This window comes from Pelodiscus sinensis, chromosome 1 (assembly GCF_049634645.1).
Source record: "Pelodiscus sinensis isolate JC-2024 chromosome 1, ASM4963464v1, whole genome shotgun sequence".
NCBI classification, from domain to species: Eukaryota; Metazoa; Chordata; order Testudines; family Trionychidae; genus Pelodiscus; species Pelodiscus sinensis.
In genome coordinates this window covers 213,041,600-213,055,144 of record NC_134711.1, presented here as the reverse complement: position 1 = coordinate 213,055,144, position 13,545 = coordinate 213,041,600, and the positions used below count along the sequence as shown (strand labels likewise).

Here is a 13,545-nt window from a genome sequence, read left to right as displayed (position 1 = left end):
GCTACTTAGATGTCTTATGAAATGCCACTTCAGTAAATGCATTCAAGATTTAATTATATGAAAGCCAGCTGGGGAAGCTTTTACAGTCAAGTCCACAGCTGGAATCCATTCAGTAAGGAACTTTATCTCCGTGCTTCAAATGCCACAGAATGAATACAGACAGATTGATGTACTGCTTAGCCTGATGGGGTGGCGGGAAGAAAAGGAAGCATAAAGAAAGCTCAATGGGAAGAGATATAACCTAACCACAGCATGTATCTTATCACTGAGGTCCAAAGCTAATGCAAACTTCAGAATGGACATATCTTGCAGGGTGATCACCAGTAATATGACAAATTTGCAAAGCAAGTTTAGAAGGAATCACATCATCATAAGTACTTCCCACTGTTCAAACGAGATTCTTGGGTGTTTCAGTGATCGGAGAAACCAGGCACTGAAGCCCCTCACATGTTATCATTCAGGCTCTGCATTAGTCTGATTTCTCCTCTTATTATCATAAAACTTGCAGGATCCTTGAGAGGTCATCAAATCCAATTCTCTGCACTCATGGGAGCACCAAGCGCAATCTAGACCATCCCTGAGAGCTGCCTGTCTAACCCGTTCTTGAAAATCTCCAATGATGGAGATTCTAAAACCTTCTTAGGCAATTTATTCCCATGCTTAACCACCCTGACAGTTAGGAAGTTTTTCCTAATGTCCAACCTAAACTTTCCTTGCTGCAATTCAAGTCCATTGTTTCTATTCCTATCATCAGGAGTTAAGGAAAATATTTTTTCCTCCCTTCTGCTTGTAACAACCTTTTAGGTACTTGAAAGTTGTCATGTCCCCTCTGTCTTCTCTTTTTCAGACTAAACAAATCCAGTTCTTACAATATTGCCTCACAGGTCATGATTTCTAGACTTTTAATTATTTTTGCTGCTTTTCTCTGGACTTTTTCTAATTGTCCACATCTTTCCTGAAATGTAGCACACAGAACTGGACACAATACTCCAGTTGAGGCCTAATCAAATATGAATTACTTCTCATATCTCACTTACAACACTCCTGTTAATACATCCCAGAATCATGTTTGTTTTGCAACAGTGTCACACTGTTGACTCTCATTTAGGTTGTGTGAGCCACTATGATCACCAGCTCCCTTCCCACAGTACACCTTCTCAGGGATTCATTTCCCATTGACTATGTGTGCAACTTATTGTTCCTTCCTAAGTGCAGTACTTTGCATTTGTCCTTATTGAACTTATTTACCTAAGTCTGATTTCCCCTCTTAATCTGTTGCTATTATAAGATTTTCTTTCATGCTGGAAGGTAGAATATCTAACATTCTTCAGAGTCAACCTCAACACTGCTCTATGGGTAATAAGTCAATAGTGTCAAAGAGTAACTTGGCCAAAGTCTTAAATCCACACAGACCCAGGGCTAAAAGTTACTCCCAAATATACGTCATTCCAGTAGACTGAAAACCCCATGCGGTGCAGCCTAGTTTGCCATACAATAATACTGGACTTGGGGGTGGAGGGGAATCTCTTGTGATCACACATCCGGGCAGATCTCACCATTTCATCAATAGCCTGTTTTATTCAAACTGCTAGCAATGGATGCCCCAAAGCTTTCACATTCTTCTCTATAGTAGGCCACTGTGTTTATGTCTGCACTGTTCATGGCTCATGCCTTCTACAGCACACTACTCCACAAGAGAAAAAGCAGTACCATCCTTCTAAGGGCCTACACTGTGTCAATCACAGATCACTGCTATAATACCACTTGAAGCAGCACAGTAGCTTTAAGGACTTCAACAAAACAAAGCCCCAGCAAGCCTTTAACTCTAAGGCCAACTGGATAACTGGCCCACACACTATCTTTGGTCCTTGAACAAGCATACACCTCCAGGCCTAGCTTTAAACAAAAATAAGGGAATACTGTAAATGGCATATTTCCATGCCAGACATGGCCGTGTGTGCTTGTGCATACATGTTAATTTAACAACTTTAATGATGGTTATTCCTCTCCTAAGATATCAGCATTAAAGAATACATACTACCTGTTAGAGGCGTTAGACTCCCTAAGCTCCCCAAATTCTCATTTTAATACAATCTAATTAAAGAATGTTTGAAGTTTTGCTGTAACACGCAAAGAATCTTCTTTTTGGAGACCCTACGTTCACATCAATGAAACCTGAGAGTAGGAGGTTTCTATTTTATTGTTTGCATACACCCAGGACTACCAGAATGTTACGCAGAGAAGCTTTTCTAAACCAGATACTACTATTAGTTCAGACACAATTAAGGATTTTTTTTCTTACCAAACTTTCTAGGTTGGCATTGGAGTCTTACCATTAAACAGGAAAGTGCAGAACTTCAGCTGGGCTCCTGAACTATGTCAGGTTCCAGCAGCTAAGAATTTGGCCTGGAGAATTTAACCTTTCTAGATGCAGTTTTCCTAGTACTCTGCTATATTTCTGAATTAGAAGGCAGTGAGTTACCACACAACAGAAAAGCAGTGGCAAATTTGTACATAAATATGAAATAAGCAAAGTAAGTTGATAACATATTCTGCTTCTGAAGCAGTGTATCCTGTAAACAGTGTTGTGGTATTTAGTACCGTTTGGGAAGCTTATTACAAACTTTAAAAAAAAATGTTTAGCAGTAATTCTGTGCTATCTTAACTTTGCGCACAGATAATATCAGGCAATGTTTAGCACTCTTATCTACTCCAGCACATCAGCCGTGTAAAACCGTTTAAATATAAACTATGCGTTATAAATACACATCAATGCATCTGGCTTTCAATGGCCATTTTGTCTAAAACATCACTAGAATCTTTTGTGCAGCTCAGCAGAATAAAAACATTTTTTGTCCTCAGGCTTGTGAGCAGAAGTTGCCATGGAGGCAAGTTAATAACAGCCCAGTGATTTGCCCAGAGCTGCTTGTGATCCCGGCTACAGATTTAACACACTCTCAGAAGGAGGCCAGCTAAAACAAGGACCAAGATTATTCTCTAGAGAATGAGAGCTATTAAACACACACACACACACACACACACACACACACACACACACACACACAAAACTCAGCCTGAATCCTTCTTGCTAAGGGACAAAATTAAATAAAGGAGAAAGAACAGGAACCAGCTATTCTCTTGCAGTCTCTTGGAAACTATCAGTCACAGGAAACTAGTTTAAGGGTGAACCTATACATAAAAAGTCAGCAATGATACTAATTGTTCATATAATTCTTCTTTGAGCGGCAATGAGCAATATACCCATAAATAGCTAGGACAGGACACAATATACACATCACTGAATATATGCAAGGGTTTAGTCACACAATTCCTATTAATACTAATGGCAGCTGTATGGCTAAATCTCATTCAGCACTGTGATGGTGTTACCCGAGGGAAATCCAAAAAAGCAAGGAAATGCAGAATTAATGGGGAGGGACTTTCAGAGAACAATTCTCAGTCTGTAACACCTTACCAACATCAGGTTGGGGCAAGATTACAACTTGATTGTAACTCTAATATGGACAACGCGATTTGTCATAGAGAGTGGACTAAAAGAGGACCATTTATGACACCCAACACTAACCCTTGTCTCAAGGATCTTCTCTATAAGTCTAACTCTTGAGATACCAAATTTTAGAGTTTTGATAAGACAGTCACTGGCTACTCAAAGCCATCATACAGATGGACACATCTGCTGGCCTGCATCTTTGCTAGTCAACATTTCATCTGCAGGAAAGTGGTGCTTGTCTTCTGAACTTCAGATTTCCTTCCAGGGCATTTTAGAGCCCCAACATAACTCAAGCATAAAGAAGGAGAATCATCTGTCTAGGATCCCTCGAATTGAGTAAGATTTCCCTTTGGACACCTATAACTGATGAGTGTGAAGATGAGAAATTAGGCCAATTCTAGCAAGGAACACTCTGACACATGAGGTCTCTATCTCCATCAGTGCAGACACCAGCGGCTACAATGCGGGCCTGGTCACGCTCTTTACGTCAGGCTCTCTGATCTTTTATGCATGGCGATGATGCTGGATCTCAAAGTGTTGGGCACCTTTCTTGATGGTGGTCCTACAGATTACCTGATTCTCCACCTCCCTCTCCCAGGTGTCAGCATCAAAGTCACACTTTATCCAAGTGTTCTTAAGGATGTCTCTGTAGTGCTTCCTCTGTCCACCATGCCCTGGTCCTCAATGGAGCATAGAAAATCTGTTTAGGCAAACGTGTGTCAGGCATTCTGACCATGTGATCAGACTATCGTGGCTGCCTGTGGGCAATTATGGCCTCAATACTGCAGAAATCAGCCTCTGCGAGGACACTAATGTTGGTCTGTCTGTCCTGCCACATCATGCCCAATATTCTCCTCAGGTACAATTAGTGGAATTTCCCCAGATCTTTAATATGATGCTTATAGGGAGTCCAGGCTTCAGCTCCATATAGCAACATTGGGATGACTACGGCATTGTAGACACGGATCTTGGTCTGCGTCTTGATGTTAGGGTCATTGAAAACTCGCCTCCATAAATGTCCATAAGCTACATTGGCACTGGATATTCTATGGCAGATTTTATCGTCAATGTCAGCATTGCTGGACAGATAGCTTCCGAGACAGGGGAAGCTGTTGACATTCTCCAGCACTTGGGTGTCCACCATGATGGTTGGTTCAGGTAATCGGATGGTGAGTGTTGGCTGAAAGAGAACCTTGGTCTTTTGTGTATTGAGAGTCAGACCCAACCTGTGTCTGACTGTGGCGAAGATGTCGACAATTGCTTGGAGACCATCTTCTGAGGTGGCAGTGATCTCTGCATCATCAGCATACTGAAGTTCTACCATTGATGTTGTTGTGCTCTTGGCCTTGTCTCTGAAGCGGCCCAGATTGAAGAAGCTACCATCCATCCTGTAGGTTATTTCAGCTCCGCCTGGGAGGTCATCTCCAATAACCTAGAGCATGGCTGCCAGAAAGACATTAAATGACTTCTGGTAGCAATGAGTTCCAGAGTCTAATTATCTGTTACATGAAAACGTTTTTCCTTTATGTGTTTTGAATTTGCCACCTTGAAATTTCATTGAATGTTCTAATGTTCCTATATAATGAGATAGTGAGAATGAAGTTTCTTGTTGCTCTTTCCTGCACTGGAGCTGGGGCAGAGAATCAGGGAACCAGCATTGACTGTTGGTACTCAACATGAGTAAAGGTATCATACCTGCTAATGATAGGCTGTAAGCTACATGAGCCAGAGACCTCATTTTTATTTTTCTGTAAGCTCCCATGTCCACCTCATGGGGACAAATAGCTATTTGCTCTAGAGCTGTGTAAACAATTACAATGATTGTTATTACAGTCCACTGCTGGATATAAAAAAATATACCTCTAAGTCGACAGATAAGACCGCTGACTTTTTTTCTAAAGTATCTTAGCGACAAACGTAGAAATTAGGCCTTTTGCATACTCTTAACAATGGGGGTCTTACAGCCCCTTTGCTACTAAGCAGAGGTAATTGTTCATTTCATTTCAGAAAGCAATACATCTGCACTGGAGACAAAAATAACTATTTGATTAAGTTAAGATTTTCCTCTGTCCCTAATGTCAAAGCAGCATGGTAAAGAAGAGTCTACGAAGAGAGTATTTTCTGAACCACTGCTTTATCATGTTGCATTACGTTTGTTAGAGAAGAATTCCCTCCACTGCAGGAATCATGTGGTTAAATACTCTGACATGTGACATGCAGAGAGTTAGACTGTCCTTAACCTAACAGTCCCCTTCTGGCCTTAAAAACTATAGTGAAGACAGAAATACTCATTTTTCCCCAAATTAAATTAGTTTGATGCATTTCCAGTTCTTTGAAATGGTTCTTCAATTAATAAGTATTTAGAAGATGGCCTCTTTTAAGGCAATATGATCTATAAAATATACATGCATCAATTCTAGACTGCTATTAATATATACCACCAAGCATTAAATGCTGTGATACATGAGACAATACATGAGAGCAGTTTTCTTGTTCCAGTCTTGTCAGCCTGAGAGGTTGAACAACTTCACTTTTTGTCAACAGAAGTGGTAGGAACTCTTTCCAACCCATGAAACTATGCACTTCAGAATAAGACACGTCTGCACCAACTCTGAAGAGAATAACGTTGGTTAAGTTGTGCTTTAAGAAAGGATTTGTTTTGACCAGTCTTAACTGGTGGATATTTTCTCCCTTATGTCTCTGTCAGTTATTTCTGAAAAATACAACCACCTGTTAAGCATTGCTTCACTCCAGTATTTAAAAAAAAAAAAAACCTGCCTTGATAAAAGTAGTCTAGGTTCTGTTGATATAATTTAGGGTATGTCTACGCTGCCACCCTAGTTCGAACTAGGGTGGCTAATGTAGGCATTCGAAGTTGCAAATGAAGCCCGGAATTTGAATATCCATGAGGAGTAATGGTAGTTCGAATTAGAGAGCCTAATTCGAACTACCTACTCCATGCCGCGGGCACGGAGTCCGCACTAAGGGGGATTTAAAAATGGCAGCGCCAGGCAAGATGCAAATTTTAACATCCCGGGCTTCCTTTGCAACTTCGAATGCCTACATTAGCCACCCTAGTTCGAACTAGGGTGGCAGTGTAGACATACCCTCAGGTAGTATTCCTCCTGGAGATTTGTTCCTGTATTAGACAATACGTTTTTTCCCCCAGAATTATTGTACTTGGTGGTGTTACTCTATAGGCAGAATTCATTAATCTGAAATTGCTCCATGGTCAAAAGTTATCAGTCTCAGTTCAACTCTGTACAAGGCCACATGTAAACCACACACACACAAAACAGATTTTGCAACTGCTCTGCCTTTTCATATTTCAATAATCCCTCTTTCTGTTCTCACCCTGATCTCCACTCACCTCCTCAGAGACACTACTCCCCTCTCAGTTTTAGCAAGTGCTGGCTTGGCTGCCTTATCTAGACAACTCTGCACAAAAAGATGTAACAAGTAAGACTCAGGGCCAGACTTACAAAGTTATTTAGGCAGCTACAAAGATATAAAGATGCCCAGTGGGATTTACAAACACAACCATGGGAGCTAGCATCTAATTCCCATTGACTAATTGGGGGCCTTTGTAAATCTCACACTATTTGAATTAGAGTTTCCTGGGTTTTCTTGTGAAAAAAAAAAAAAGAGAACTATGTTTAGCAATGTTTTAAGCAAAGGTTTGTTTCTTACTGTAAAATTTGAGTTTTGAGCCTTAGGCCATGTCTATATTAGTGGTGCGCAACCCATGGGTTGTGACCCCCCCAGGATGTTATGGTTATCTTCCTGGGGGGTTGCCGCACTGCGCTGCCACCAACAGCCAGGGCCAGCCCCTGGCCACCTGGATCTGAGCACCGCGTGGCCACCAACAGCTGGGCTCAGCTGTGGGGGTTGCCATTAAAAAAAGGTTGTGCACCACTGGTCTATACTAGTGTGGGCCACTGACTCAACGTTGTACAACTTCAGCTATATGAATAAGGTAGCTGAAGTTGACGTATTTAGATCTGCTTAAAACAATATCTTCACAGTAATATGTCAACAGCTGATGCTCTCCCATTAACTCCACCTACTCATCTAATTTTGGTAGAGTACCGGAGACGACAGGAGAGCACTTGGCCATGTATGTATGGCATCTATGGTAGATGCGATAAATCGACCCCCACTGGATCTATCACTGCCCATCAATTCAGTCAGTAGTGAAGACTGCCCTCAGGTCCTGGCCAACTCACCTCACAATGCATCAGCCTGAAGTATCCTTAGCAGAATAAGACTTATCCCATTGGATCTCAGCCACAGCTGCCAACTACTTCTCCACTTGATTCTGCCTTAGCTACCAGAAAGTAAACAAAAACAGAATCTCCCTCCCACTAAGACGCCTACTTAGTTACAAATTTATTTAAAAAAAGGAGGGGGATATTTTCAGACCCGTGAATCTGAGATTAAGAAGCCAAATTCAGCCTTTTAGTACCAAACTGGAAAAAACCAGGTCTTTAAAGAAATAGCTCATCTAAGCACAGAAAAGGAGGAAAATGAAGCACCACTATAAAGACCTGTGTCAGTTGTAACACCAACAAAGGTGAAGGTATATAAATAGGTAGATGCTGTGCAAACTTCCCCCTGTTCATGAAGCAGCCTGCATGCTTATGGCATGATCTTATATCTTCTGCTATGGGACCATTCTTGTTTAAGTTTTTTTTAAGTTATAGACTAACATGGCTACTCCTCTGAGTCTTGATGAGATGGTGCACATTCTCATGCTAAACCCTAACATTTTTTAGGAAGAAATCTAGGAAGAGAAAAACAATCATAAAACAAACAAAAACCCAAAACAAAAACATCTGGAAGAATTTTCACAAGAACGTTGATTTTGAACAATGAGTTTAAACAGGGAGTTTTAAAAGGCAGAGTGAAAATAAAGTAGCATTTAACTGATTAAAGATCTAAAGGGACAGACAGTTGCTTATGTAAAGATCTTGTGAAAGAAGCAAAATATCAAAAGGGCAACAAAGTTTTCTCTCCTGATAATATCTATTACTACATGTCAAAGAGGGGAATAAGGAAGGAAGCCCTAGGAAGAAAGTTTACATGCTTGCAGAGCTGGGTGTGTTTCCAGTGTACTACTCAGTGCAATCCAAAACAAGAGATTCCTGTACCAGCTCTGAAATGAAAAAATCCATTGTTCTGATTATTTTCCTCTGTTAAGAAAAGAAGCAGCATTTCATTGCGACTAAATAATCATTGGCACAGAGATTGGTTCCATTCTTTCAGTGTAGTTAGTCTGTTACAATTCTCAGTTTCTATCACATAGCACATCTGGAGAGATTTCTTTACATTAGAGATATCAGAAACTGAGTTTCCCACATTAAAATGTCATTTTCAGCCTTTGAATCATTCAGGCTATGCCTTGGAGCTCTTGTGCCTTCAACTTTGTGTTGAAAATCCCCCAAAACATCACAGCACTCCCAATTCAAAGTTATGTCTGTATTTTAGCACACCCAATTCAACCAGTGTCCACAGATAAGACCTAAGCTTCTGGATGACACTGATCCAGGTTCTTGAAATGGATTTCCTTGAACAAAATACAGACTGACACCTACCAGCGTAATGAGGATTTTGCTCTCAAATAGCTGAGTAAAGATTTCAAGAATCTTTTCGCTACTTCTAAAGTAGGCAGATAAGCATTGTAAAAGATGGCCTAGATAAGCATTAAACTTGTGAATCATGATCTTTGCCTCAGATTTTCTTCAACATGTAATCTGAAGAAATATCCAAATGAACCCCCCCGCCCCAACGGAAATAAAGGTGTCTTCTTGACATTTAGCACCAGTATATAAAACATACCGATCACATTAGTATTGAGTGCTTTCAGGAAATACAATGAAGAGCCATTAACAACAACACAAATAGTATTACTAGTACCATCACTGAGCTGAACAAACCTAATCAACCAAATAATACATCTAATTTAGCAATAAGTTTGAATATAAAATTTGACAATAAATTAGGCATAATCACCCATTACTAGCATACAGACTGCCATGGAAAGAGCATTTTGAGATCTAAAGAACCAGGCCATCAGGTTATATAAGGGAAGAGACTAAATAGAGAATGTGGTGAATGTTCTCCAAATGTAGCACTCAAATTTCTGATCTGGATTAAATAGATCAGCTCCCTCCAAGGAAGAGAGTGGTTGGGCAAAATCACCTACATGTTTCCTTGACCTGAGATACTTCAAAAGGTAAATTTCAAAAAGTGCCGAGTGCTCACCCTCTAAAATTCAGGCTTTCATTTTAGTGTCTCAGGTTGGGCACTTAGAATCTGACCTATGCAGTATCATGGATTACTTTGGAAAATCTTGCCTGTAATCTTTTTTTAAAAACAGGACTCACAGATACACACAGAGCTGCTGCTGGAAAGTGAGCTATTAGGTGAAATATCATCCAAAGAAACACTTGAGAGGAGACCTATTGCATTATGTGTTTCTCTCTTTGAACATGGACACCAACTGGTAGACTATAAATTATATCACTATCAGTTTCTGATTGGATTTGCATACACAGATAATACTATCCTGTTTTGTCTGTGGCCACTTTTGAAATGATTGCTGGCAATACAGTTAATGGCAAGCCACTGCCTTTCCAAAACTAACAGATTAAAATTAAAGTTTATTTCAAAAAATCATGTGAGAAAAGACTAAGACTCCCAACTAAGAAACAGAAAAACATTTTTAAAAGGTTACAGCTACAACAAATCATGTTTGCACTACTGCATTTGAACTCTCCATTTAGATTTCACCCCAGCCCTTTATTTACCTTGAATCCCCAAAGGACTAATATTGCCTCTCAATGCTGGCACATGGTGGTACCGGTGTGGCCTTGAACTCCTGTACATCCAGTGGTACCTGCCAATTTCCATTTCTGGTCTGGTGATCACTGCCAATTTTAGGTGGTAAAAAGTCAGTGTCTCCAGCAAAAAATAAAAAAAATAAAAAAAATTGTTCAATACTTTATTAATTTATTTTTAAAATTAAGTGGAGAGCCCAGAAAAATATGCTGAGGTTTAGTAACTGATATATAACCTCTCTGTACCAACCAACAGGAAGAAAATCAGCAGGATATGCTGTTACATCCTGAAAGACCAGTATTGACAAAGACTCCTCTAAGTTCTTAAATGAACATAAATACATATTAAAATGTTCAAGTTTGTTATGGTCTCTGATAATCAAAACTCTCTTTCCCCACATCAATCCACTTATGTTTTCTAGCAAGCAGTCTCTTCACTGATAGATAGGACAGAAAGGGAACAGAATTGTGGGAAACCAATTATCTATTTTTAAAATATCCTAAACACAACAAAGATAATTACCATCAGATGTCGAGACTCAAACACAAATTTGTCTGGTGATGTAACGTTAACTTAAAACAATTAGAAAAAAACCCTGCAGTTTATTATGCCATATTTTGTTCTTACACTGGTGCACATCTCAACCAGCTCTATTGATTTCAGCAGTTTTACTCCAGTGAGGGAAGAATTCAATCCGTTATCGCTCCCCCCGGCCCTTTCCCAAGTGCTGAGAAAAATTTCAACAGCGTCATGTCATTTCCAGTAATATGTTATGCTCTGTAATTCATCAGGAGAGTACTTCAAAGTTTTACTGATCCTGAGCATCAAAGAAAGAGGCTATTGGCTAAACAACAACAAACTGCTTTTGGAACAACATTTTTTCACCTTCCCTTGGTTATGAATTGCCAGGCTATCAATGCAAGATGAATCATTTCTTAAAATACACTGACAGATCCATTCTGTAGTAGCTACATGAACAACTGTCATCTTTGTCCCAACTGTCATCTTTTAGCAGCATTTCAGCAAATGGATGAGATACAGCTTAGGACACTATTAACATTTACTTTCCAAGTAGGTCAGAGAAGCAGGTTCCTAGAAAGTTAAGGTATCACAAATTTTAGTCTAAACCCAGAAGTATATGGATGTGATTCTCCTCTTACACTGTTTTTATACTGGTGTAACTCCACTAACTTCAATACAGTTACATGAACGTGAATCAAGAAAGAGAGGAGAGTTTGGTTCTTTGGGTCCAGACCTCTGTATCTGGGAAGATGGAAAGCAGGAAATTGTATACATAATGTATTCATGAATAATCAGTTGGGTTAATAGAGTCCTTGGAACCAATACAAGTTAACATCAATGGATTCTTTAATGAATGTTTAGTAGTTTATTTCCTCTTGATCATTTTTTTCTCTGAAACTTCTGCCAACAGCTTTGTATATAGCACATTTTTCATGAAAGAAGTTATTCTACTTCATATATTTTATTCTTCTATTTGGGGAAACCCTCCCTGTTGCCCCCCTCTCAAAAAAAATAAAAAGAACAATGCAAGTTCGACTGCCTACATATTCAATTACCTTTCAAATGTTTTCTAGCTCATATTACTAAAATGATTCTGTATTCAAACACAATGCTTCCGGTAACAATTTCATCTCCTCTTCTTACTCATTCAGGAATGATCCTCTGTTTATGAGATCACAATAGATACTATAGTAATTGAATGCTACATCAAAAAATCAAGAATGAGGGCAGAATTGTTTCTCATATACCCGCAACCCTCAAACATGCAGTGTTCAGTTATTGTTTGCCATTTCAAAGATTTTTTAAATCAAAGATTACAGATTACTTTTGGAGAAAAACAGAATATAAAATTAGAATGTGGTTTACGAGGAAGCATTTTTCATCACAAAGGAGAACTTAAATTCTCACATATACGCACTCTAAAACATTTTTAACATGCCAGAACACTAATACAACACTTATATAAACTTAAAATACACACATATATAAAAATAAAGGGAAAGGCTTTTATTGCATCAGCTGTGAGTTCAGGGTTCTGGATTTCTATTGCAGCAGGTAGTAATACTACCAACAAAGAAGAACCAGGAGTTCCCTTACCCTACCACAGATGCCAATAGGCTCATTACTTCCTGCTGGAGAAACACCTACGCCTAAAATCATGAGCTGGCAGGTTAAGTACAACGACAGACTTGTAAACACCCTCTTCTTTATTTTTAATAGCAGTGGTCAACATTTTCCCTTTCTTTTATTTTTTAAATGGAAAGGCACCAGTGGAAACTGAAATTGTCATGGAAATTTTAAAACTGTTTTTTATGTCAAAGCCCTAGAACATGTAACTGAAATACATCTTAATTTCTATACAAATTACCAAAATGTATTTCTTTTCATTAAAACTATTTTCATAAGAAATCCAACAGACTTTAGTGTGAACAAGGACTGCCTGCAGTTAAGTTAGTATGGCAGAGCTAGGCCTTAACTCTCCATGTTTTGTTCATGATTTTGTATATTATACATCCCTGAATATGTATTTTAAAAGTATTTCTGTTCATGGTTAAGGGGGTTACACATTACACTTTTAGGATTACTTCACTATACCTAAACAGTAGCATAATCAGACATCCGATTTAGAATTTGTACATCATTTCTGAACATTTACATAGTTTACACATGATGTCGCACAATAACAACTTCAGTTTAGCTAATTTAGAATTCTCTCTCACACACACACATATATCTGTGGTAGTTACTGGGGGCAAAATCTACATTTCTTTGTTGCTTATACATCAATGAAAGAATCACTTTAGGTCTTCCAATAGCAAGGTTGTGTATGTGAGATGGGGTGAATGTGAAGAGTAGCTTAAGGTGGGCCAAATAGCCATGATAAAGAGTAATCAACCACAGAAAATTTAATTTGATTATTTTCTAAAAAAGACTATGAATAGTCTCCTCAAGGGAAGAGGTGAAAATACTACTACATAGCCATTTAAAACCCAACAATTTGCTGGCAAATATAATACTGGAAGCAAAACTAGCCAGATTAACCTCTAATATTAATACATCAATTATTCTTATTGTATGCAGTAGTATAGCAGTGTCCGTCCCTGGTTATTCGAAGACAAGTTAGGTGAGGTAGTATCTGTTCTTGAACCAGCTTCCATTGGAGAGAGACACAA

General features: G+C 39.0%; 1 protein-coding gene across 7 annotated transcripts in view; it reads right to left on the bottom strand.

Annotated features, from left to right (window-relative positions):
* The window catches only part of GPM6B (glycoprotein M6B), a 141,567-nt gene that overhangs the window by 17,915 nt on the left and 110,107 nt on the right, over positions 1-13,545 (bottom strand). For 3 of the 7 annotated variants that reach the window (XM_075914569.1, XM_006122805.4, XM_006122806.4), the window contains exon 2: positions 10,321-10,440. The exons of the other annotated variants lie outside the window; for them this stretch is intronic. In XM_075914569.1, coding sequence (XP_075770684.1) covers positions 10,321-10,440 — 120 coding nt within the window. The remainder of the gene's footprint in view (positions 1-10,320; positions 10,441-13,545) is intronic. 7 annotated transcript variants of the gene reach the window in all.